General features: G+C 47.5%; 2 protein-coding genes and 1 non-coding gene across 3 annotated transcripts in view; 2 read left to right on the top strand and 1 right to left on the bottom strand.

Annotated features, from left to right (window-relative positions):
• The window catches only part of LOC135397626 (trissin receptor-like), a 191056-nt gene extending 171429 nt beyond the window's left edge, over positions 1–19627 (top strand). The window contains exons 4-5 of the mRNA XM_064629239.1: positions 10793–10997; positions 16157–19627. Coding sequence (XP_064485309.1) covers positions 10799–10997; positions 16157–17388 — 1431 coding nt within the window. The 5' untranslated portion in view covers positions 10793–10798 and the 3' untranslated portion in view covers positions 17389–19627. The remainder of the gene's footprint in view (positions 1–10792; positions 10998–16156) is intronic.
• Positions 14506–14578, bottom strand: Trnaa-agc (transfer RNA alanine (anticodon AGC)). Its single transcript has one exon. It is a non-coding gene; the product is annotated as a tRNA-Ala (tRNA).
• Positions 19628–24311: 4684 nt separating the features above from the next.
• The window catches only part of LOC135399034 (uncharacterized), a 291504-nt gene continuing 288251 nt past the window's right edge, over positions 24312–27564 (top strand). The window contains exons 1-2 of the mRNA XM_064630675.1: positions 24312–24477; positions 26821–26928. The gene's annotated coding sequence lies outside the window, so the exon portion shown is untranslated. The remainder of the gene's footprint in view (positions 24478–26820; positions 26929–27564) is intronic.

The following is a 27564-nucleotide window of genomic DNA, read 5'->3' as shown; positions in this document are numbered from 1 at the left end:
ACAATGTAACGCTCCTCGAAGTGCAGCTCACACACTTTGTCCTTGGCGCCCAACACACGATCTTTCCGCGGTATTGCCCGTCGCCACGCATTCAACCGATCAGGGTCTGTTGGGACAGAAAACAACGATACTTTGTCCCTGCAGGACTTGTAACCGGTTCGGCAACCCGGGGCGAAGCACTTTCCAACCATTTTTTGGCGTCAAAAGTTCCACGTGCAGCAGCCATCACCATAGACGTAGGAGGAAAAGAAGGCCCACAAGACGGGTGCTGCCCCTCGCGGCGCCTCCCCGAACAACGAACACATCTTCGACATCGGCTGCTCCTTCCGAGTATCGGCCGTTCGGACACCTCTCTCTCTTCTTACACCGTGGGTTCCACCAAGCATTGGACAAGATGGCGGACGGTAGCAAGCGTACAGGACAGAGTCACGTACCGGAACTGAGGAAGTGCGGTCTGTGGAAGTGCGCGCATGTCTACTGGTACCAGATCCACGGCCAACTCCACGTATAACCAACCGGCAGTACTGCCCCTTCGTTGTAGGTACTGGACGACGCCTTTCGGAACGAGAAAAGGGTGGTGTACCTTGCGCGAATTTATAACGACTACCTCCTGCCAGAGCCTGTTGACCCTCGCTATCCTCGAAGCATGCGAATTAGAGTTCCCGATTACAGAAGGAAGTACGCTATGCCAGAATAATTCTAATCAGTGTGCCGTGTGCCTTTTGCTAATCGAGACAAGGTCATGTGATGTCGGCAGCCTCGACGAGGACGGGAAATAAAGCTATAGTGGATTTCTGGAAGTTCCTGCGCGGATAGGCAAGATGACACTCACAATGACAATTTGTTATGAAATGCTCTCACTCCGAGATCCACGAACTGAAGGTCACTTCCAGACGAATGGGACATCAGAGACCCAGTTCACGGCATGCTGATCTGTACTTGGGCGAAGTCTGGGGCCGTGGTTAGTGATGACCAGGATGAGCACACCAGACCAAACTGGAAACCTCCATTCGCACTTTACGTTCCAAGCAGCTGTATGGTCGACGCACACACATTTTTCTCATATACCCTGCTTTTCTTCCGTTTTCTTCTTCTCTTTTGCCTTTGTCCTCCTCCTCCACTGATGTCCAAGGATATGGGAAACGCTATGCAGCCTCTTTGCAGTTTTATTTCATTTCCGTTGACTGTGAAAGTAAACGAAGCGTTTTGCACCATCACAACGTGGTCTGAAATTTGTAAGCCCAGGGTGACAGGAAATAAAGAAAACAGGTTGCGGTTTCGTTTCGCAATTTCCGCGTAATGTCGGTAGGCTATAACATGTCGACACCAACTTGTTTCAACCGCGTCGTGTCCAACCTAGGTTTTTTGTGTAACGAGAGATTTCGTTTATTATATGCGCAAGCATTGCAGAAATCACAGGAAACGACTGGTGACTAACCCTTTCCCCCGTCAACAACACAGCACGGAACAGGAACAGATGAACGAAGAATTTCAGGACGCCTATGCGCATTCACAAGCCGCGCCACTAATTGTTCCGTCTGGCTGAGCGCGATATGCGTGTTTACAGTGGGCGTTTATGTTTAATCGCCCGGAAGCGCTCGGAGCGAATATGTCGTCACAGAGCTGGCTCGAGGGCGTATGAGAATTGGCACAGATCCGCCCGCTTTCTGTTTGGATATTCGCTCAGAGTCACCTCCGAGGCAGCTCGCTTCGCTCGGAGCTTGGAGGGCGAGCTCGCAGATCCTTCCTGAGCTAGAAGATGACGGCTATTTTGAAAATTTGAGATGGCTTTCACCCAGACAATCTAGACCGCTGTACCACACGAACCAGTTATGGAATGAGTGCTTAAAAATGCAAAACTCTATGACAGGTGTCGAGAAACAACTTCTGTAACACAGGTTTTGATGCAGAGTTTGCAGCCAGCGTCGTGATAGACGAAAGCGCGAGTGGCCCCGCGTGAACGGCAAGCAAATCGGTTGTCGTCGTCGTCTTCCACACACTATGTGCAACATGGAATGAAACGTGAAATGATGTACAAAAAGAAAAAAGAAGGAACACAAAATCAGAAAAACTGACAGAAGGGAAACCATTCATCAAGCCACTAACGCATAAACGGTGCCCCACGACGAACACCAACGGAAGCAGACGACACAGCAATAGATACTGCGCAAGCGCAAACCCGTTGTCGCTCGGTTGCGTATGGAATTTAATTTTCTCCTCGCTTTACATCCGACCGATCGATTTCCGGTTCCGTGACGCACTTCCGCTCAGCTCGGGTGGTGGTGGTGGTGATAGGGCTTGCCGTTGTCGGCCACACGTATGTGGGCAACGTCACGACTCACGCCCTGGGGGAATGTGCGTCCTGGGCCGACTTCTAAGGGAACTCAGCTCGGGCTCTGCTCCGAGCGAATAAACATAAACGCCCAGTATTGGACTTGGCATGGGTGAGCACGAGCAGTCATATGTTTGCACAAGATTCCGCTTGACCCGTCGCGCGCCAAGAGAAAACAAAAATAACACAAAAAGAAGACGTTACATCAGCGGTACTGCATTTCCAAGCAAGCGCCAAAATGTTGTGAAGCGGTGACTGCGCGAACCATTTCGCTCGCTGCGCCATCCCTCGACGAAGTGCCGGCTATGATGCGCGGCAACCACTTGTGGCGGTTCTTACGAAAGCGGAGTGTTGATCCGTGGCATCCAGCAGAGCAGCGTTCTCATGGCCTTTTCGGTTGACGCATTGCCATCCTCCAGTGAGAACGCTCTCGTCCAGTTCACGTTCCACACAGGAGCCAACCCTGGAGCAGTCAGGCCCCGAATTCACTGCGCTCGCTGATCGCTCTTGCCACCAGAGGCGCTGCGCAGTGCGTACTGTCTTCTGTCTCTTGATAAGGTACTTCCGGCTGCGTTGCTGCGTCATCGCGCGCTTTCGGTGGCCCTGGTGATCGCCAGAACTTCAGCCGTGGCCCTCAAAGGAATGTATGAACATGTTGACGCGACTGAGCAAAGAGCGAGCCAGACTATGAAAAATCGCCAAGACAGGCAACAACGGGTATTACTTGTCCGTTGATGTAACTGCGCGTCACCTCGCTCGCGTAGTTACTTGTTCGCGTTCTTGTTTGAGCTAATCCAAACGTATGCAACATCGCTTGAGAGAAACAGCTCTTCATCATTCACAAAGTCTGAATCACTCGAGCTGTCTTTCTCATTGCTCTCTTGATGTTCCATGCTGTAAACGGACTGCCGACCCAAAGGACGAAACTCCCAACACCCGTCTGTTGCATAAAGGCGGAAGAAGAGAGTGCGGGAGCAGTGCTGGCTCGTCCTGTGCGAAGCAGGAGCGGAAAAAGTGCCCCAGGAAGGAGGAAAGTGCTCTGCGCTGCAGCATACGAATACGCAGCTCCCGCTCTCTCTCCGCATCATCCGAACTTCCCGCGCTCTCCGGGAGCAGAAAAAAGTGTCCCAAGCGCCATCGCTCTCACCGCTTTTATTTCAACTTTGGTGGTTTGACACCGCGTTTCACTGGCATACACTGCATTGTATTCGCTCTTTATTGCGCTACCTCACCTACCTCGCATTCTCCCTGACATTAATCATCATAAGTAGCGAGATAGGTGGCATTCGATTTATTTATTGATTGATTATAGAAAAAAAAAAGATTTATTGTGTGTCACAGTTGCAGTCTTTCTGGGCGCCATAAGTGTGCCCATTCGAGCACGCTTTCTCGGGGCAAATACGTCAGCGCCATCTGGGCAGCGCCACCTGGGCAACGCCAGCGAAGTCTATAGTTAGCACTTGACACATTTGAATCAACCCTTCGCAGAAGGCTCCGGCTCCCCAACCATTTCCGGTTTGCACACGGTGTGCAGAAGAGAGTGTAGTCTGCTTTGATATTCTTCGATGACGGACACGCCTGCATCAAGCGTCCGTGGCGAAAAGCGCGCGTAGCACACATCGCAACAGTCTCGGCGACGTGCACCGTCGTTGATATATTTCTTGACTATTGGGGTGAGATTTAGGATGGTGACACTCCCAACGTGCGCTATTCTAAGGTGTACCTCAGAGGGAAGGGTAGGGTGGCGTTAGGTTTGTTCGTCAAAAAACGAACAGAAGAAGGAGAGGTAAGTCAGACACAAAGTCAACTTGCTATTCCACTGAAAAAGAAAAAAAAAGAAAGAGAGAGAAAGAGAAAGCAAGAGGAGGAGGTGGTATTCAAACGTGCCCATATTTATCTCTAGCCTTGGCCAATTTCCTTTGTGTGGATCAATGCCAGAAAGTAAGAGAAAGAAGAAGAAGAAGATCAACGTGCGAAGCGGGGGCGCGCCATTCCAATCGCCCGAACCACTTCACCAACGACGTAGTCCTCTTCCCTATCGCTGCTTGACCCTACCAGCCTTCGGGATGGGCGAGGACTTCAGCCCCAAGCCAAAGGCCAAAACCCCGAAAACTGCTATAAGCAGACACACTTGGCTCATTGTAGGGTTTGTGACCTTTGCCTTGCTGCTGATGGCCTTCTTGGGGTCTCTCTTCCAACGTAGCATCACCATCGGTAACGTCGACGGTCATACGCTACCCGCAGCCCTCCCCGAAGACTCCGCAGTTGAAGACCTCAGCCACCCCGTCGTTGCCGTCGACGTGAGCGCCATCGGAGTTCCGAAAAAGCGTAAGAAAGACTCGACTGACATCGGGCACGTGAAGGCGAGAGCACGCAAACATAAACGTGCAACGTCACTGATGCCAAAGCCTGTGCTGATGATGGGACCACGGATGTCCAGCATAAGGAACAAGGACACCTTTACGAAGACGAAGCTGCTTGGGAGCCATCGAGCAAATTCGACGACGCGGTCGACATCCCTGCCTGTGACAGTAAGTGAAGTACATCGTCTGGCGACGTCCAAGAAGTCAACGTCCTTGTCTTCTACGAGAAGATCCAGTAATGTTACTCGCACCAACACGACAGTTACGTTGATATTAGGACCCATGAATAGGAGGCGAATAATCACGCTTGGAGCACGCATATCAACGGCACGAATGAGACCAGAATTCGCAAAGGTAGGCAATATAAAATCGCTGTGGAATGATGAAGATGACGCGGTATCCTCCACAAGGCCGACGTCGAATGGTAAGACAAAGGGTGGTATTTCGGTTGGACGTGGTCCATTACCCGTGTCTGCACCGCGGAAGCGGCGAAAGAAAATGAAACAAACTACAAAATCGACCATGGCTTCCAAGGCAAATCGAACGTCCGGACAAACGGCTACGCGCAATGGAAAAGTTGGTAACGTGCCATCAGCTGAAAATAGCAGAGATAGAAAGACGACCACTCATTTTATTGGGAAGAAGCGACGAAAAGTCACGAAGAAGTTAACAACGCGACATACTCTAAAGAATCGCGTAAAGACTATCACGAGAAAGGGCGGAATCGCCGAAAGCACTTCGACACTCCCGAAGCCGACTTCCCCGAGTGGTATTCACGTGAAGGGCACGTCGTCGAAGGCAGTTGAATCATTCAAAGGCAGCAAACGTGAAGAGTTAATGAACCGTGACAGTTCCCAAGGCGCTGAGGGAACACAGGTGACTTTGAATGAGATAGGTGTGCAGGATATCTCATCAACGTCGCGCAAAATGGGAAGTCGTACGAGAAACAGTATCATAGCGCGGAAGACGTCAACAGAACGCAGCTGGTCAACGCTATCCTCGTTCGAAACGACCGAAACAAAGTATGGCGTCGTTACTCCGACTGATGCCGTAGCAAGGCGACTTGTAGGGGAAAATCGTATCGGTCAACCGGAAGCCGAAACGTTTTCCGCAAATTCAACAAGTACACCGTTTAGTCGCATAACTCCGCCTGTCGAGACGAATGCAGGTGAGGTAACAGTTATTGAGGCAGCTGTCACCACCACTCCTTCAATGGAAAAGTCCCCTCGGAAGAAGTACGAACCAATCCTTCCTATCGATGACGTCGAAACTACTGCCTTCGAAGAAGTCATCGTCACTAGCAACGCAACTATCAGTGAGATTGCTGGGACGTTGACGAGGACGGAAACGTTCCTTTCAGAAAAAACAACGCCGTCAGCACTGCACTTGCCACCACTAGAAATGAGTTCCACAACAGCTACAGACACGTCCCGCACAACACTACGTCCAACCGCCTTCGAGTCTACCTTAGAACCGCTTACAGAAAGTTCAGCTAGCCTCAGTCAGCCCACACTGCGCTGGCGCAAAACACGGCGGGAGAACCGTTCTGACGAAACAACTGAGCAGTCAACGAAGCAGCCGTCCGCATTGGACACGCCAAGCTCTGTAGTGCCGAAGGAAGAGAATGCCACTAAGTCACCAGGATTCAGCAGTATCTCAGAGGGAGGACCGGTGACTACTGTGCAGGATAACAGCGTTCGAAAGATGCTAGAAGAAGAGATAAAAAAGTTATATACGTCTCTTAAAAAACGAGCCACCTCTTACGCGCCTGAAAAGGCTACAAAGAAAGGTTCCACAAAGCCTGCGAAACGAGGTGTTCACATCCATCAACTTACTAAGAGGCCGACTCAGATGGTCAGCACAACTGCGGTTCCTCCCAGCGCTAAGGACACGAATAGTTATCACACAACCACTGTGCTTTTAGAAGTAATGTTCAACAACTTTACAACGAGTACATCGCGACTGAGTAAGTATACCGGCGATGTTCAGGAAATTGAAGTTGGTCGCGTGCCTGTACCTGAAGGAACGACAACTAGTGTACTTAACATGTCGGCGACGAGCGTTACAGCAATTGCGTCTCCTAGTACTGTATCTACCGTTGCATCAACAATGGAGTCGTTATTTTTAGCACGTAACCTCACAAAGTCCAAGGAGCTCTCGGTGAAACGAACTCAGTCTTCTCGAAAAACGTCAACCCAGTTTCTTACAGAAACATCGGCCACGTTTCTTACAGAAACGTCGACCCAGTTTCCTACAGAAACGTCGACCCCGTTTCTTACAGAAACAGAAACAGAAACACCTACTACAGTTCAGCTGTCAGCGGCTCCAACGAAAGCAGCAACAACAGCTTCAATGTCACGAACGTCGAGAGCAACAGTGAAAACACCGCGAACAACAGAAACATCAACATCTTCAACACTGATGGAAACAACGAAAGATACGACACCAGGAAATCGAGACATGCCTGTGGAAGAGATCCTTCCTGAAGGGCCATACACACTGGAGGACGACGACGTCGCTGTAACATCTTCGCGCGATCAAGTAATGGAAGTGACAGAACCGACCTGGATGCCTCATTATATGATGAAAGATGAAGAATGGATGCCAAAGGTGACTATGAAGAAGGTAACTAAAGCCAGAAAGATGCTGACGACTACTACAACAGGAACGCCTTCTACCACTTCTTCAGCTGTAACCACCGTCACCACCCTCGAACCACCTGTCAAAACTTCCACGCCTTCTAGCAGTACCAGAACCATTAAATCATCTGTCGCAACATCTACCTATTCCACAGTAACCCGTACCGTCGCCCCTTCTGATTTCTCTGAAACCAAGGTGTCAACGCGAGTAGAGGACAGTGCAGTGCAAGGCGCCATATCAACCGTTTGCATGTACCATTCGAGCCACTCGGGTTGGACGACCCGTAGCAGAACGTACGACTTAGAATCATTTCCGTACAAGTACTGCACAACCGTGGTGTACTGTTGCGTCCATTTTCAAAATGAACTTCAGATGGAACGTGGCGAGAAACAGAAGGTCAACGACTTCAAGACGTTGCTTCGTATGAAGAAGAGCTACAGAGCCATGAAAACTTTTGCCGCACTGGGTGGAAGAAAAACTGACAGCCATTCTTTCGAGCTTATCGTCAATAACGACAGCAACAGGGACAGCTTCGGCCATCACGCTCAGTCCTGGTTAAGAGCACGAGGTTTAGACGGGTTGTACATCTACTGGACATACCCAACCGTATCGGAGAAGTTCTTACTCGTACGACGTACTGCGCAACTTCTCGCGCAGCTTCGTAGCACGAGTCTTACAGGCGGAATTATCCTTCCCGTCGAAGACAATCACCTGCAGGGCTTTGACGTACCAGGACTACTGGAGACCATGGCTGCAGCCGGTTCTAGTATATTGTTGGCACCCCCGGAGTTCAGCGATGAGATGTACTCCAAGAGGTTACTTCACCGGCCCGAAGCATTGGCTCAACGCTACATCGACTTCTTGGACTCCACGCACACAGATGGTACGCAGAGATACCCACTTTGTCCGTTGTTCCCCTTGTCTGGATCGTCATTTTTGATGCGGGCCGGCATAGTTGGCGACCAAATAGTACTGCGGCCGTCAGGCAGGGGCAGCCCTCGTGGAGTGTCCGGCGAGCCAGGCAAACTGAGCTACTGCGAGGTCTGTGAGATACAAAAGACCGCTACACGCGTCACGGTGATAAGCGACAACAACATGATGGTGGACAATGAGTATCTGGTTTACACAACGCCGACGTCCTTGGTGAACTTGCTGGTGTCCACAGGAAGACACAGGCCGTGGACGTGCTTGGGTACATGGGGACCGGAGTGGGACGATTTTGCGGGCGCGTGTGGTAATGGCACGTACCCACTGTTGAGGACGTTGTACGAATATTCGATGCACGCGACAAAATATAATCTTGCAACGTATACGTAGTTCTTACTTACTCGAGAAACTTGGACCTGTAAAGGATGAGCAAAATACATTTTCGGAGGACTGCGACGATGCACGTGAGTAGCTCGAGATAACCAACAGCAATCAACGGCTCAGTATAACGGTCCTATATGAGGATCTGCCCCCATTTTGATCGTCATTAGTTTACTATAAATAGTCACTAAATAGGGAGCAGAGTAACGACACTGAGCAACGCCAGCGAGTGATCCCGCCATTTTGGGTCCGGCGCCGCTGCGTTGCCTAGCAACAAGACGCAAATCTCCCCCTTCTCCGCCGGAGAACAGCGCGCGGGAGAGCCAGCTGGCAACCGAGGAAACTAGTTTTGTATGGAGAGGACTCAACATGGACGACGCGTTCTTGGAAAGAGAAACCACGTGACACGATCGGGCCCAACCGCGGACACCGAAGCGGCGGCTCCGGCGCGGAAAAGGATGCGATACTCTGTACCGTACACCTATTTAGTGACTCTACTACAAATAGCGTGTTTACGTAGATATGGGTTGCTCCTATTATGTGACGAATGCCAACAAATTGCTTGATGTTTGTCTGTTCGTTTCTGCGGTACATGGTGTGCAAAAGCTCATGTGAACTGGGACTGAATTTCGCGCTGAGTCAGGCACGAGTATTTTGATGTGATGTTCAGAACTCTGCATATCGCAACTGCATAGATGGCGTAATAGGACCCTTGTAATAGGACGTGGAGGCTCACGTATGAAAAGCACAGCGGGACAACAGTAAAGACAATTCTATGCTGGAAGTGCTCTCTACAGCATAATGCACTTGAGCGCCACCTGCAGACACAATACGTTTTTTTTTTTTTTTTTCTTTCGTTTTTTTTAATGGTCGTAAGTCATATGGTTACTTGAGGTTAGCTCCAGCATTAAGTTCTCAAAAGATTCCAACTTCGAAGGGATCATCTCCAATTTTTTTCTCCTATCACCATCATCATCTTCTTCTTCACCTTCATCTTCCTTTATTCTCGTCGTTCAATGTGCATGACTCTTATTCCCAATTGCGTCGGTGAATCTAATGCAGGCATTTTCGTTTTTATTTTGTTAGCCTGGGCCGGGAATATGCACCCTTCGCTGGTGGTTTCAAACAAAACTCAGAAACAATAGACACTGAAGCTTTCTGCAATTATTTGCGGTACTAGTATTTGTGTGGTGAACCACGCTGTTCACTTCATGATGGATCTTTCTTGCTCCGCCGGGAGAACTCCGATTCGACCGAAAACAAATGAAGTAGTCGCCACTGCCGCATCTTGCGTTTGTTTTCCGCTGGCGTATTCGGGTTAAATCCCCCCGGGACCGGATTATACTTGCTCCCCAGCGGACGAAAGTGCTCGCTCCAATTCGACCAGCGAAATCCGTCATTAGTTTCGTGCGCTCGTTTGTGGGCCCGTATATAACCCATGCATGTCTGTCAGCGTCTTCTTCGTGCGTTACGTTAGTCTGCAATTGTAAGAAGAAAATCGCCTTCTCGGCTGCGACTGCCTGCTAGGGAACTCGTTGTAAACGGAATAAATTTGTCCACTTGGGGATGTGATCGCGTGTGCCTAGGAGCGCAAGTGAAATTCGCCATCGGCGCACTCTTGAGTGTCAGACAGAAAACGAGTTTTTCGCGCTCCCACCGGGTCAGACGACAAACGCTTGGGGCTTAAAAAATTTTGCGTGACGTATTTCCTGTTGAGCGCGACGATCCACAGGTACTGGCAGAACAGCACGATTCGCTCTGAATGGTACATTTGGCAGAAAAATTCGGACGTGGGTCGTATGGTTATTCGCGGGTCGTGCAAGGCAAAATGAAGGCATCTTCACGACATGCAGTAATCTTCATTGAAAATTGCTCATTGGGCGTCTGTTACAAATTTCCATCGTTTACATTTCATTTGCTATGGCGAGAAAATGTCCTCAAGACGGCTGTCGTCCATCTGGAGCCACCGCTTGATTGGAGTGTTCCATCCGAGAGAACGAGAGTTTCGCAGTTTCGCCTCCAAATCAAATGTGTCTTAGAAAACCGTAGGTGCAAAAGTGGAGCACGTTCTCGTGTGATTTAACGTGATGTTAGACACAAGTATATGCCGTGCTCGACGGATACCTAAAGAAAGTGCGTTCGTGTGCAGGTTTCCATGGAGACCACATGCGGGGATGCGATGGAGAGAGTTGGGATTTCGCACGAAGATGCACCCGTCAACTGTACGCTGCAGCCAAACGCTACTTGTTGCACTGTCGCTGAAGTGCCGACGGATGGTTGGATCTTTGACCGTACAGACGTCAAGGTCATACTGGTTGTGGCATACACTTTCGTCTTCTGCTGCTGTTTTTTCGGTAAGGAACTTGCGGAAGCCGAGTTGTATGCCTTGGTCCGTGTTTGGTAAAAATAGTGAAGTTCTGCCTGTACTTGATAAGAGAAGTAGTCAAGTAACAGTGGTAAGGACGTGAAATCGACATGGCAAACCTATAAAACCGCATGTTGGAACAAAAAGTGCCAACGAAAAAATGCGCTGTTACGTGCCAGAGATGGCCTCAACCCCACAGAATTTCCCCCTTGCCTGTTAGCTTGATATTGTCCAAAGGCTCCGCAAACGACCTTAAAGGCCTCTTCCGACATAAAGCGATTTGCTGTATAGCTCTACAAAACAGCGCTATATTTTCCTCCTCACAGTGCTGCAAACCGCTAGAAAATAGCGCTTGCCGGAGTTGAGCTCGTGTCAAATTTCTCAGCGCTAGGTTCGTGTTGGCCAATGAGGGGCTCCCTCAGAGATGACGTCGCGGAAGTTGTCGAGTTGTTTTGCTTTCGCATTTCACGGTACGACGATCGTATCGGTACCAGAGAGTTTATCATCCAAAATATATGGTAATTTTCTGTTTAGTCAATTGATGGAACTTGTTCGTCCGCATGCTGTCGAACTCCAGAGGCGCCATGATGGGAGAGACCGGAAATGACCACGGAAATTATAGCGATAACGCCGCTTTGCAAGTGAGAACCGTCCGATGACAGTGAGAGCTGTTTTTGCGCGCTGTTTTGTAGCGCTATATTAGTGTGCCGTCATATGTCGAAACATACCTTAAAGTTCCCACGTTGGGCTAAACCTCGTGGTTTCATAGTTCTACCGAATTTATCTCATTACAATCTTCGGGGCCTCACGCCGTATTTCCCCAAAACATTGTTTATCAATGTGACGTGGAAGTGTCATAAAATTAATTTATAGTATTAAAAAATATGACTTCATGATATGGCCCAATCTATCCAGGCGTCTTACAACATTGCACCACGATGCGCTCGATTTCAGTTTCCTCGCCACAGCTGCTGGGAGCATGGAGGAAGGAAACACAGGAGCGGCCGTTTCGAACAAATTTCCGTGGGACCCTTCTGGCGGTCGCTCCTGTCTAAACCGCCATTACTTCCTGTCCACCACGTGATCATCTCTAAAGTTTCGCTTTAGCAACGCTTTGTTGCTCGCGCCGCTTTTCGTGCTCTTATGCTTTTTCGAAGTCATTTACTCTTAAAATGTGAGCACCATTGCAGAAACAACGTTTTGTTAACGTGTTCTTACCGCGGTTGCGGCTGCTCGTGCACACTGCTTTCACGGCATGACTGACACCAAATGCCTGTGACGTATGATTGTATATGTGTCACACTTGATTATTATTTTGGTTCAGGTAAGCAGTTCTTCAATGCCATTTGTGAAGAAAATAATTGATATACAAACTTATTGCTATTCAAATATGTGACTGGCATTAGCTTAGGCATACCATGCCATGCCCCACAAAAAACATGCCTGTGTAAGAGCTAGCTCCACCATAGGTTCAGAAATCTTGTGGTTGTGTGTGTGGAATTTTTCATTTCTTTCTAATGGGAAATTCACACTACTACTGTTTTTTTTAGAACCCCCCTCTCCCCCCACATCTTCTATGGCACTCTTAGGGGTGCTAAAGTTCAGTAAAGTGGACCGAAGTAGATACATGCTCTTCTTGTATCCAAATATAAAAAATATCCAAATATCCAAAGAACAGTTGCTACACTGTTTACTCCACCTGGTCCGTGCAGAGTACCTGAATAGGACATATTCATCGGTGACTCCAAATATAGGCTTGCCGACAGCGTAAAAATTCTGGGAGTCATTTTTGACAAGAAGTTGCGCTGGCACGATCATATTTCATCCATTGCATCGCAAATCAGTGTGACACTCGGATCTTTGCGGAAGTACAAACACTTGCTTCCCGCCTGGGCCAAATTGCTGTTCCATCAGGCCCTAATTTAGTCTCGGCTTAATTATTGTGCTCTTGTGTGGGGATCTGCATCCAGGACGTCCCTTCAGCAGCTGTATGTCCTGCAAAAGCTTGCTCTCCGGATAATTGAAGGCGTGCATACGATGCTTCTGCCACACCCCTATTCAGCAAATACCGCATACTGCCTGTCTTTCAGCTCTATGCCTATCGCCTCGCACTGTGTTACAAGCAGTCACTCATAGCCGAGAACGATCTGTTAGATCTAGGACACGTCCGCGAAAACACAAGACCCTATCATACCCGATCCCCTGACCCTTTTTTTTTGTACCCTTCTCCCGCTCGAGATATGGCGCCCAGAGACTGCAAGTCACCATACCGCATCTACTAAATATCCTTCATAATCATAATGTCAATGTGCGAACCACATCTTTTCGAAGCCTTAAGAAGACGATGCGTGACAATACGTTCTGTATTGTTTGACCCTCAAGCTCGCGTTCTCATCAGCAAGCCTGCGTTCCCTTTATCATATCTTTATGTGTCAACTTCTCTCCTATTCCTTTTCTTTCTTTCTTCCTCGTTGTTTGCCCTGTAAACATAAGAGTAGGCCTGCGTGAAGAACTACACATGTGCACTTATTTGTCTATATAATGTGTTGTGCAATTGAATGTACATGTAGAGAAGTGTATGCGAATGTATATGTAGCCGCTGTTGCTGGGGGGCCGAGGTGCTCTTCAAGCCTGAAGGCTTTTTTACCTCGGTCCCTTCACCCCGTAGGGTGAAAACAAGAAATAAATAAAATTATAATAATTGTGTGCCAACGTAATGCATATGCCCAGATTCTGTGAAACTGTTGCTTTGGGTGCTGGTATCTTGCAAACCATCTCGCATATGTTATGTATTAATTACCAGAAGTTGCCTGAAGACTCTGCATGTTCATCACTCTTTACTGAAGTTAGGTGGTTAGTCATGCAGAGGCATCTACATTATTTTACCACGAATTCAGCATTGTGTCCCATACATCTGCTTCCAGGCTTTGTCCTTGATGATACAGTACACCATGGTCACTAAACTGTTCAGTTGCATAGATTTGTGCTGACAGAACTGGATCAATATGTCGGCTTCTGCAAGGTGACAACTACCAATGTGGCTAAAAAGGTCATTGAAATTGCGGAAGAAAGACATACATTCATGTAAATTTTAATAAAAGTAATACAGCACATTGTAGCTAAGGTGCACGTGATTTCAATGAAAGACGAAAGTCACTGAAAAGGTTAGCCAGCTGTAGGACTCGAACCCACATCTTCTGGATTGCCGGTCCAGGGCTCTACCAATTGAGCTAAGCTAACACGCCTTCTCAGCGACTTCCAGGGTGCGTCATCCGAAGGGACAAACCAGCCACTCTCTCTCACTCATCCTCCTTTCACTCTTACATTTTTGCACACTCGTACACACATTCATACGACGGGATCGACGCAGGCGGCAACTGTTGAACATTAAAGAACTGTTGTTCTGAGGCTGAAACAACATAGAAGGAACACTCACATACACGGCCTCAAATTGCCTAAGAGATTAACAATTAAAGATGAAAGTCACTGAAAAGGTTAGCCAGCTGTAGGACTCGAACCCACATCTTCTGGATTGCTGGTCCAGGGCTCTACCAATTGAGCTAAGCTAACACGCCTTCTCAGCGACTTCCAGGGTGCGTCATCTGAAGGGACAAACCAGCCACTCTCTCTCACTCATCCTCCTTTCACTCTTACATTTTTGCTCACTCATACACACATTCATACGACGGGATCGACGCAGGCGGCAACTGTTGAACATTAAAGAACTGATGTTCTCTCATGTTCAACATTTGCCGCTTGCGTCGATGTTGTAGGCATAGCGCATAACCGACAATTACCGACACCCCGATCCGCAACCACTTGCAGCAGCGCCAGCGCCACCTGAACTTTTCTTCCGTTAACATCATAATCAAAAAACAAACGGGAGCCTTCCTCTTCACGATTCTGTCGTCTGCTACGTTCTCCTCCCCTCAACCATCTCGTGACAATGTCAATAGTGCGCATGCGTTGTGGTCACCCTTTGGTCAACCGCTCTTCATAGCCGGAGAGATCACGTGATCGTTTTAAACCCGACGTCACTAGACCAATGGTTCAAGTCGACTGGTGAATACGGGCTATTTACTCTTAAAATGTGAGCACCATTGCAGAAACAACGTTTTGTTAACGTGTTCTTACCGCGGTTGCGGCTGTCGTTCAACAGAAAGCAGCTCCTGCCACGGGAATAACGTTTCATTCTTAAGTACGTAGTACGTACCCCTGTGTGTGAGAGTCATCTTGAATCGTTCGTTTACAAGCTGGCGCTGTGATACAGCTGCAGATTCATTTGATTTCCTCGATTGTTGTACAAGTTTGATTACTGGCATGCTTTACTACTTCTGCAAGAAACATAAAACGTGGCCACGTCGTCACACAAACGTCGCTGCAACGAATGATGTTTCTAGCCCTGCGTGCTTGTCCCGCAGACCGTGACCGGTCTTGTAGCAGAAGGGTAAACCAAGAGTAAACCTCAGAACACACACAAATAAAACTGGACGCGCGGCGTTCATCACAATGCAATACCTGAACTGCAAGACAATCACGACTCCCGTCGTCTGCTTTGGGAGCTCGCCTGCGCATGCTCTTGAGGTCACGTGAGCGGTCACATGGTAGACAGAAGCATCCCAGAATGCAATGCGAAGGCTGGCACGCCCATCCCTATGGCGAAAAGTTGGAAAGGCCGCTCCTGTGTTTCCTTCCTCCATGGCTGAGAGCCTTCTAACGTTGTATGGAGTTCGGGTATGCGCGCCGTTGCTAGGAGACGGGCGCCAGGGATACCGGTGACGTCACGTACTCTTTGAGAATCCGAAACTATCCAGTTTTGCGGGTTCTTTCGAAGCGTGTAATGTTAACTCATGGCGTTTATATTTTGTGTACCGGGTCTTTGTGCGAAGCTGATTTGCAGTACGATGATTGATGATGATAATGACGTGATGATGACGATGATCGTACGTTGATTTGTAATAAGTATTTTTTTTTCTTTCTGGTCCGCATTGGCATTTTGACACAAGGGTCAGGGTCATATGTGAAACCGCATACATTGAAAGTAATTCTTACGAAAAGCGATTTGAAATTCATTTTGGAGTTATTTGAGAGAGGGAGCGAACCTTTGAAAGGGCTGTTGAAGCAAACTTGATCTTGTCCTTTTTGCAGGGAACCTGCTTGTGATATCGGTGGTCTGCCTGAATCGTCGCATGCGCACCACCACCAACTTCTTCCTGACAAACCTGGCATTCGCTGACCTGTGCGTGGCCATGTTCTGCGTCTACCAGAACCTCTTCTTCTACCTCACTCCTCAGTGGGTGTTCGGTGACTTCCTCTGCCGCATGTACCACTTCGTTCACGGGCTCAGCTACACCGCTTCCATTCTAATTCTCACAATTATCTGCGTCGAACGCTACATCGCCATCGTCCATCCCATGTGGAACAAGCAGGTTGTCACTATGACCAGACTACGTTTCGCCATCGTCACTGTGTGGTTCATAAGTGCCGCGTACTGTAGTCCCCGCATAGTTATGTACGGAACAGTCGAAGCCGTTGTGGGTGACACTCAAGAGGCGCTGTGTGTCATGCAACGCGCTCTGTACAACTCAAAAACGTACGACCTCGTCAACTTTGTGGTCTGTTTCGTTATTCCGCTTATCGTTATCAGTGTTCTCTACACAATCATCTGTTACCACCTCTGGCACGGGCCGACCATCGTGGCTCAGCGACGTAAGGAATTCACGGCTGACTTGAACAACCAGTGTAAATCCGCTCGTTGCAAGGCTTGCGTCGAGACAACGACCGAACCTTCTAGACCTCGATGCCAAGAGTATACCGAAACGTTGGTTACACAGCACAGCAGAGCACAGCAAGGTTCGACAGTGACACTCACCGTCCCCTTCACGTGCAACGAGTGTTCCACGTTGAGTTGTGCGGCTAGTTGCAGAAGTTCCTCCCTTGTGCCGCCTTTGAAGAAGAAGAAGAACTGTCCTCTTAAGGTGAGCAGCTACAGCAACGCTTGCTCAGCGCTTCGGCCTCGACGTAAGGTGATTCGTCTGCTTGTGGTGGTTGTGTTCAGTTTTGCAATGTGCAACCTGCCATTTCACGCGAGGAAACTGTGGCAGTACTGGTCGACGGAGTACAATGGCTCCAGCACGACTGCTGCTATTCTAACCGTGGTGACGAACCTCGTGCTGTACCTGAACTCGGGACTCAATCCTTTTCTGTATGCTCTTTTTTCAAAGAACTTCCGCAAGTCTATGGCTGACTTGCTCTTCTGCCGTGCACAGAGAAAGAGGTTAAAGAGCAGGTCCTCGTTTCAAGCCATGTCTAAGTCGCTCAATTCGGGTGCTAATCATAGCTTCTCCGCTGTACAGAGCCCTAGAGGACAGCAGCAATGAATGAAGACAAGGTGTTGTGTCCGCGAGTGTGTAGTGTAGGTATACCTGTGCTGAAAGTGTGCTTCCGAGAGCTGCAGTGCTCAAGCTTAAAGGGGATGTTCGTTCTTGAGCATAATTGAACTCAATTTGCCAGGAGTGTCTGACTCCAAACAACTCCCCTGTGAGCGTCTTCGCTCGAGATCGCTGTATTTTCAGAGTTATACGTATTTCGTGGGTGCGGCCTTGCGGTGGCAGGGCCACGCATGCAGTGAAGAGCAAGCGTTAGGACCTCCATGGACCATTTGAAGCCAGACGAAAGAGAACGGCTCCGTGTAGTTACACTGACTTCATGCGTATATCTCCTCGCACGGGATCTTCAAACCATGTGTGTTCCAATGATTTGTAATGTCCGTAATGAACTATATCGTTCAAGTCTATGAAAAGTGGAGCAATGCTTCGGTTAACTACTGTATGCGCGACGTGTGGTAGCGGAAACACCGAATTGGTCCTTGGTGAGCGAACTGTCCTTTTAAAGAAAGAAAGAACAAACATGAATAATTTGGCGTGTTCGACAAACACTGTTCATTAGTGGCCTGTTGGCTAGGAAACAATTCACTCGACCTGCATGTGTGTATAAAGTGAAGAGATGAATTGTTGGAATGAAGTTTTAGTCAAAAATGGTTGTAGACTTCGTACTGAAATTTATGTACGAAGTTTATTTCCTCTTCATGGCAGGTTTAAAGTAGCGCGAAGACCATTCGATGATATTATTCGTCACGGCTACAAGATATTTTTTGTGAAATTGGCATTAATATCGATTCAGGCTTGTGCTATGTGCTATGGTCGTATCTTTCTTTATGTGGGGAAGCTTGCTTAGTACTCGTCCATCATCGTTGGTCGCTTGAAACGATGAGCATTGCACATGTGCCATGTTAGTGCCATTGTATTGCAACACGACAGTCATCAAGTTTAATAATGAGTTGAAAGCATGTTATCGCGCTTTGAAACCTAGTCGACGCAACGGACATTATGAAAACCTGCGTATGCGTATCCCTAAGTGCTCATCTTTACACGCCGCTTTCGAAACAATGTGTTAGGGACCAATGACACAAAGACGAAACTGACGCGCACGCAGTCATGTATATTGGAATGCACATCTGAAAGGTTTGTCCTATTTTCTTTTGTCCAAAATTCTGTCCGATTCATGACTGATTCTTCGTGGGGTTGGGAGGGAAATGCGTAGCTCACGAGATTGCTTTGATCTCCCTGACGCTTTCTAATGGACCTTCTTCACAACGGCCTACGCGCATGCGCGTGACCTTGAGGCGCCGGACATGGTTATCTCCGTCGTCACTAGATGGCGCAGTATGTGGGGAGGCCGCACGAACGGCGCGAGCTCGTCGGTCCCATTCCGGACCGGTTTTGGTCCTTTGTGCTACCCACGTGAATTCTTGTTTTGGCGCGCGCCGAGCGTGGTTCGCTGGGGATCCGCTAGGATACGACGCATATGCGAAAAAAGGTCCGTTATTTTGCGTTCTCACTTACCGTCGTCAAACGGCTTCTTGTTGATTATTCGCGCTTCGCGTTTTCCGGCAACGTTATAGTCAATGGGCAATTAAGGTGCTGAAACGACGAACCATCGGAAAAACTACCATAATTAGTGGGAACGGGGGCAGATCTGTAGCGCCTCTCAGCGGACTTGACGAAGTGCTCGCGCCTCCGGCATCGCACAGCGCGAGCGTGAAATTCTTTGCTCATTCCGATCTCAGCTTTCGGGCCTGACGACCGAGCAATTAACAGCCTCCTGCTCCTGCCCTTTTGGGGAATTCTTGCCTCGTTTGCCTTCTTTCAGCGGCAGGATGCAGTGCTTTGTCGTTATTGCCGACGTGCTACTCATGACTAGCTTCCCCATCATGTCAGCTTGATGAAGACTGAAGTAACCGTCAATGATATGTCGTGCTAGTACCCTTCAATGTCACTGCGGAGGCAACGATCGCAAACGGGGTTAACTTCTCAAGTATAGCACAACATCTTGACCTAATATTAGCAACACTCGGCCAGTATTGGTCGAGTATTGGACCAGTATTGCTCATGTTCAGCCAATATTTGGCCAGGGTGTTGTGCTGCTTGGGTTGATGTCTTTTAGGCTTCTGAACGCCTTTCGAAACGTATGATTTTTTGTTTCTTGTCGTTCGCGCTTGCTCTGTGAGTAACATTGAAAGACAATGCATAACGTTTGAAAGTGTGTGTGTTCCGGACAATAAAGGCATATAGTTCATACCAACCTCCCTCTTCTTTTTCTTCCTCAACCACAGAGGGATGCACCTGGTGACGTACATCCGTTTACAGGTTAACAGGTTAACGGTAGGTTTAAGCATTCTTCGGAGCTTTTTCGTGAAGTTGAACTTTATTTTCGGACACTTTCTTACTCTTGTCACTTCTATACCTTTCGTATCAGCACATGTTTTACTCTTCCGCACCATAACACCGTATTTTAAGACGAGCCTTTCGCTTATCGTGTTGATTCTGCTCATAAAATGCTGAGTATTTCGCCTCGAGGTTTTTGAAGGTCCATGCGGAACCGCAGGTGAAAAGCATCGTAATTAATTTCACCGTTTCTTTTCGAAGCACATAAAGCACAAACGGTTGGGCCTCGAAGAATCAATCCCGATGCCTTCTTGTAACTTAAGAAGAAAACATTTCTCAAAACATGGCATGGCTCAACAATGTGAGCCGAATGGAGAATACTACTTCGTTATGAATATCTGCCACCAGCTCGTTTGCTTTTTCCTTCTACCAGCTGCTTGAAATCTCCCGTTCCGCCATTCTGGAGAAGAGGTACAGCCTTGAAATCCCCCCGTGCTGCCGCGGCTCGCCTTTCATCCCGGTCAAGTGGGTGGAGCAATGACGGCTCTGTCCGTTCTGCAGTTTGGTCAATAACGGTATTCTGTAAGCTAACTTGACAGTACTCGGATATTAAATGGGGCCTTGTACGATGATAAACGGGCTACATCCACATTCTCCTTCTGTGTCTTTAGGTTATATAGGTTATATATCTGTAGGTTGTTTCTTATATATAAAAAAGATTTTTTATAGTGTATGTTTATCGGCGCTTTTCGGCAAATGCCGAAAACCGGAAACCCTACTTATGGCATGTAAAGGTCTCTATTCAGTAGTGGTATAGCACTGCGGCTCGATGAGAAAGAGAAACGAATATTGTTCACTGCAGCACTGGACTTTAGGCCTTTGTTTTTCTATTCTTTGGTTACGTGTACACCTTGTCAAGTAAAAACTTATTGCACGAGCACGGACGGCGTTACGATGCTGCGATCTGCAGGCGATGCCAGCAACACGCCCCTGCTTATAGTGGAGAGCTTGCATGCCTGCTTGTCCATGTTCTTCCCTGTCTCGTAGCTTCATTTCCTCTTAATAATACGACATCGTCGTCCAAGCAGAAAATGCCAATATGCCAGAGATGACAGCGAAGAACTCGATCCATCACGCGTTCAGACATGGATGGCACGTTCGCAGATCCGAAGGGCATCACCTTCGAAGCAGAACAAAACAGTCCTTCATTAAGAAGTTGAGCCGACGAATGAATGCCAAAACAGCCAGGCAGCGGAGCTGACGATGACAACAGAGGGAGCGTTAGTAGAGCATTGGTAACGTCCACGTCAAGTTGTCGTACTTACAGGAACCAATCGCAGCGTGCATGACTTGCCGCCGAACTCATGACCGAGCCTCGACTCCAACGAGTGGAGGAAAGCACCGCTCTTCCACTCAAAGAGACCATGCGTTTCATGAACGCGCTTCGGGGATTACTCCGCCAAGGCGGTCCTCGAGAAACCGTCCTCGAATAAAGCTGTACTCTCGTCCCCAGCCGTCTTTCGGGACCCACCGAAAATGTTAAATATCATGCTTAAAACACACTTAAGGCATGAAAAATAAATGCAAATCTTTACTTTATTTCGACCAACGTGCATTACGAATACAAACACAAAGGACTGAAAGTGTTTGAAGAAGGGTGCAGGTGTTTCGAACAGGGAAACAGACTGATAGGTTTCCTAGTTTTCTGGTCTGGCAATTACAACCACATCGGCAGCAGCTTGCTTAATGGCATGGTCACCTCGTATCGAATAATATGAATGATGATGTCACTGCTTGTTACTCTTCTATTATGTTACAATATGTGGCGTGAATGACTGTTTGTTAGCGGATTGCTACGTTTACCCAACGCCTTCAGGGTAGCTATAAACAATCAAACAAACAAAAAAGATTTTACAACAACATCCCGAGCAAAGAATCGGGGAGACCATTCTTGGGGAGTCACCGCGAGCATGTCATACAAACTTTTATGGCCCTCATTTGCGCTCTGCCTAAACGGTTGAGCCTGGTATCCCACCCAACCAACGGAATTCGTACTATTGGAACAGCTAAAAAAAGAAAGAAATCATGACTATGACCTGGGGTGACACTATTGGGACATCTCCCAAATACCCTAAAAAGAGGGGGAGAGATGCGACAGAACTCTCGCGACCGTTTCAGACGAAAGTTGGACGCTTTCCCGCATTGTCTTCGACTGCAAAAAAAAAAAAAAAAAGAAGAGAAAAATAAACATGAGTGAAAGATTTGTTGAGCCGTTTCGGTCTGGAGCAGGGGTTGGGCCAGCTTGATACAGTATAAAGATTACGGAGAAGCATTGAGGAGGCAGATCAGATGTTTATTTTTTTAGATGTGCAATCAATGCACTGTTTGTTTTTTTGCACCACTTTTTGCGTGAAAACATCCTTCAAACACACCTTCTTTGTGCTAAATAGCGCGACAGAAGGAAAATTTATTACACCTTGTCTTGAAAGGTGTGCTTGCAAGAAGGTGTGGGATTTTTTCCACAACGCGGCACACCGTCGTTTCTGACACATTCACAATGTCTCCCGTGGCAGTTCGAAAAGTACTAACGCCATAAAATCACATGTCAACGAGCAGTTGTAGCACAGGAGGTAGCGGCAGCCCACGATTGCACACATTTTCCTCCAGCGGCAATATATCCAACAGGCTTCGTACAGTTGGCTTCATGAAGCGGTACCGTATACTCTATGAGGAACTCGTGACCATCAAAATGTTCAAAAGGAGTCTGATGGCCCCTTATTGAACGTTGTAGCTCAGTGGTACTGTTGTCAGCACCCAGTTAAAGGCCATCGTAGCACAAAACGCAGTCCATGGACGCAGCGAACGACCTGTCTTTCGCCATGACACCAGCCAAACTCGAGTTGAGGAGCGTTCTCGAGGTAGCACCAATGCTATCTCGAGATTTTCGAGGAATGCAAGGAGGAATTCTTCCACTCGAGGAGCGTTTCGAGTCAAGGTCGATTCATGAAGCGCAAAACCGGTCTCGAGGAGCAGCTCGAGTCGAGTTTCGAGTCGAGGCTCGTTCATGAATTCGGCCGTTAGAATCTTATCGTTTGATTGGGTGCGGTAGATACGAAAGTGACGTTACACACGGTCTCCCGACACCCCCTAGTGACACTCCGGTTTCGTAATACATAGGTGGTGCTGGTACTGCTGAAAGAACAAACCGTTGTCGGCCTCACAGTGATGGGCAACGTCACGTCTTCTGGAAGAATCTGCGTCCTGGGCCGACTTTTAAGGGAATTGTGCCGACATATGTCTGACACCGTCTGAGGAAAACCAAGGGGGAAAAAATTGGCCGTGCTCTTTGGCGCACTGCCAAAAGCGTATGACATGCGATAGCATTACTAGCATTGCAGTAGATGAAGGACTACGACTCAATTTTAGATGCGGAAGAACCATACTTTCGGTAGTTTTAGCGGATCGGCAACCCTATGGAAATGACACGATAAAGGAAGCTGTGAAATTAAAGATCAGCAACGTGATGTAAACCGATTGACTTATCATATTTTCCCAAGCGTTACCGTTGAAAACTTCCGATATGCTAAAACTCGGTATTCATTCATAAGGTCATGAACTTGAATTTGATACCGAACACGATCACTCAGACGATTCTTCTTCGTCTGGGTGATCTTCAATTGTAGTGACGCAGGTTATGGGGTTGTGGATAGTGTGGTACGATATGTATTCCATGTAGCGCACACTAACATGTACGTCTCGCGAACAGACAGACTATCGTTGTGCCGTTGCGTGTGGTCGGCACATTCACATCGCCCACGATGTTCGAGTTGAATGGCGAATTAATGGCCAATTCCGGTGGCACCTGGGGTGCAGAAATTCTTATACAGGCTTGAGTGTGCATGCTACCCTGGTAGCTTCGCGACGCGCGTCCTGTTTCATTGGCCCTTCCGTTCTTTTCTACACTGATCCCGTCCCGGCATACTACACTGCGCTGTATGAAAAGTGACCAGCAGAATCTGTCATACGAAAAGTAATACAGTGTGCCCTAGGAGACCGGTTTGCGCAAAGCCACTCGACTGTGTCAAACTCGAAGGAGGTTCTGTTGTAAAAGTGAGTTTTGGTGCATCGAACGCTGCCGCCTTTGCGTGCGTAAGGGATAGCGTTGATGGTTCTGCGCACACGCAGAACCACTACTTATACCTTACGTACGCAAAAGCGATAGCGTATACGATGCACAAAAACTTGAGTCGCTGTCAGCGGACGTAACCGTAAACGCATCAGTGTGGATCAGCAGTAATCTGAAGCAGCTTTTAAGAGCAGCAGGCATGGTGTCATTCTGAATTGGCAGTTTATCTGTTCCGTTGTGCCACTGCGTGTACTAGCACGAGTGCATTAAGAGGGGAGTGTAGCCGGAAAACTCAGCTGGCGCGGTGATTCCATTCAGCATAGGATGCCTGAATGTAGCTCCTTCCGTACACAGAGGGAGCTAGTAGTATTCAGTCACCCTAACTCAGCACATTTATCACCTTTTAGAGGAGGAAAAAGGAAACGCGATAACGCCATATCAGTTGCAAGACTCAGCCCCGCCTCTGTGCTCGTTGCGGCCTTGACGGCGTAGTATACTAAGCAGGTGGTGTGGCTCGGTCCGTTCTTTTCAGGACAGCTGGATATCCTTCAAAATTATCTTAGGTGCTTGACCTCGCTTGACCGTCGCAGTGCAGACGGCTTTCCGTCAACCTGGATGTAAGTGTCATCTTGTCCTGTTGTTTTTGTGTAGTGTCTATATAAGTCCAGACTAATGGGAACGTTGCCAGCATTAAAGCACGCAATTTGATTTCTAGGTATAGGCCTACAGGTATAGCGGTGTCATTTCGAAGCTAGTCTACGATGTTTCGCTTGTATGCCGTGCTCGCTTGCACATTCATTCTCCGGAGGATTCGTAAAAGGAGGAACTGCATTGCATCTGCACTGCAGAATATTTTGGGATACATTACATAATGGCTTAGAAGCGTGCTGTTCGATAGTCTTGGCAGTGACGTGTTGTGGGGCACGTGGCGTGGTTTGTCTTGGTGGGTGTGCACGTGTTTTCTCATTCACATGTTTTCTCAACGCGAATATACGTGTCGGCTTAAAAAAAAACACAAAAAACATGCAAATATGATCGGAGTACGTACACTTTGAAGCATGCTGGCGCGCTGCAGTGTCACTCGGAAGCGTCATGCTCCTAGCTGCCTAAGCCAATCGCAGACGTCTTTAAATTTGTGAGCGGAATAGACCAAAGCGTTCCAAAGTGTAGTGTTGTGCATACACTGCTCAATGTATTCATGAAATATTGACTAAAACGGCTGGGCGACGAATGATTTTCGCAAGAGTTGTTGCCCGCCAGTCATTTTTCCTGCTTGAGCAGTGGCGTGGCGCCTTTCTCCAGGAGCATTCCTGCTTAATCCCAACCAGACTTGTACAAAATACTGCGCAAAAGTATTTAAAATAGGATACTAAATACTCTACGTAAAAAGTATTTAAAATAGATTACAAAATGCTCAAAACTGAAAGTAATTTGAGTAGAGTACTAAATACTCTAAGAAGTATATAAGATACTCTGTAGAGTACTTTAGTATTAGCTGTAAGTGAAAAGCGTATTCTGAACGTGGATAAATGAAAGAAATAAACTTCATCAGCCATGCTGAAGCATATCTTTCATTTGCAATGTCTTGGTGTGAATGTTTGGTGAACCTTGATGAACCCAAGTAAACTTTGTTGATATGTTCTGAACCAATTCGTAATCCGTCCTGTATGTCCGTTCGGGTCTTTCAGCCTGTGGCACGTGTTTATTGGTTTGGTGACCAAGGAAATAAATGGTGGGATTCTCTTGTACCTAATCCCCTGGTGATTCACCTGGCAATATGAATAGGAACGCCTTTCTGACGAATTTGGCTATTGACAAGCAAGGTGGAACCAGCCTATTGTACAAGAGGATATGACAGATTCGCGAATTCCCGAAAGAAGAAAAAGGGGTTAAATTCCAGTGAGCTGAAAATCTCAGCACGGCGGGAAGTGTGCTGGATATGGCTTGACCAGGAAGGAAAGTATTTTGAGTACTGAATAGCAAATACCGAAAAAAGTATTTTAAATACATTAAAAATGCTTGTCACCAAAAGTATTGAGTAAAGTACCAAAATACCGGAAAAAGTATTTAAAATACTGTATTTCGAGTGCGTACTCAAGATACGTACAAGTCTGATCCCAACGCAATCTTACTGCCGTTATTTACTAGATGCTGCGCTCTCATGTTCACACACGCACACATTTGTTTGGTGGCCAGCGAAGCATGCATGCTTCACAATATTGAACTACAACAATAACCTACACTACCTGTTTGCGAGTAGGATACGGTTTTAAGGTCGACTATTCGTATGCTGCGTACAGGCACGCCTTGACTGATCATTAAAATTTGATCTCCATTTGTCGAGATACTCCACCAGTCTACCTAGCTTTACAAGAGAGACAGCTTAGGTTGCTCATGCGCCATTAAAACTACAATCATAAAATCGTCATCGGAGCATAAGAGACTAGGAGGTTACGGTCTGATGGCGTGTGTGGAGCTATTATATAAGCTAACTTGGAAGTAGGCGCCGTGCACTTAACAGAGTGGAGAAGAAAAACAGGAAAGTAAATGGGGGGAGGGGGGATTTATTGGCAGAAAAAGAAACAAAAGGAAAATGAAAGATAAAAAGGGGAAACTGGGTAGCAATTGCAGTTTCTAGTCCCTAGATATTAATTATTCCAGTCTGCTCTCCAGCACTGCATCTAGTTCCTTTCCGGTGGCGCCGACCTGCGGCCGCTACAATGCGGTTCCCCTTCGTGTTAACGACTTTTGTGTTCTTTTATGGTAAGGTTTTAAGGTAAAGCGTGCCCGAAGTTATGAGCGACATTTAAAGTGATACTTGAAAGATCACTTGAAAGAAAGTGATACTAGAAAGATGATGCTTCTTTTCGTATTATCAGCATGCTCGTAAGACCCAGCACGAAAAATCTAAATGGCGTCAGTGGAGATTACGCGCTGTGACGAATTTTCTACTTTCGTAGTTTCAGATTCTCCAAGAGTAAGTGGCGTCACCAGGAGATCTGCTGTCTGCCTCCTAGCAACAGCGCGCCCGTTCTCCGCCCAACGTTGGAAGACTACCCGGAGCACTGGTGAGGGGATGGAAATTGACCTTCGAAGGGCAATGATACCAGACGGGAGGAGTAGATTGGGCACTCATGACGCCGTACTCCTCAAAACTACAAACTAATTTGATGATACACTTCTGTTATATATATTCTGACAGGGTACAGTAGGAGGCACGAGCATTCAGGATTAGGAAGATTATGAAGACATGAAATTGGGGGAGTCCGTAGCGGCCCTTTAAAATACACAGTAGAGCCTCGTAAGGATTTTTTTCCTACTTCGTGCGAACTTTTAGAAGAGAAGAGCTGTGATCACAGCCACGGGAGAAGGAAAACGAAGAAAAAAGTGGAAGAAATGGCGCTTATTCGTCGTAATGAAACTACGGCTTTTTCTCTCTCTCTTTCTTTTTTTTTTTTTTTTTGTTTGCTTCGTTCATGACCACAACTCTCTTATAACGATAATGGCACGCTTCCTCTAGAATGACAAAGACTGGCGTCTAAGTTTGGGAACAAGGTTAAAAATTATAACAGCGAAGAGTAAAGATGTCCTGTTTCTGCATTTCATACCGTCTGTTCATAATAGGAATGTGCCTTCTTTTTTCGCTTTACCCTCGCAATGATCTCAAAGGAAACAGCCTGCATGGCCATTTGCTGCTGGCTCGG

Source organism: Ornithodoros turicata, chromosome 6 (assembly GCF_037126465.1).
Source record: "Ornithodoros turicata isolate Travis chromosome 6, ASM3712646v1, whole genome shotgun sequence".
In the NCBI taxonomy this organism is placed as follows: domain Eukaryota; kingdom Metazoa; phylum Arthropoda; class Arachnida; order Ixodida; family Argasidae; genus Ornithodoros; species Ornithodoros turicata.
This window is presented reverse-complemented; position numbering and strand designations above follow the sequence as displayed.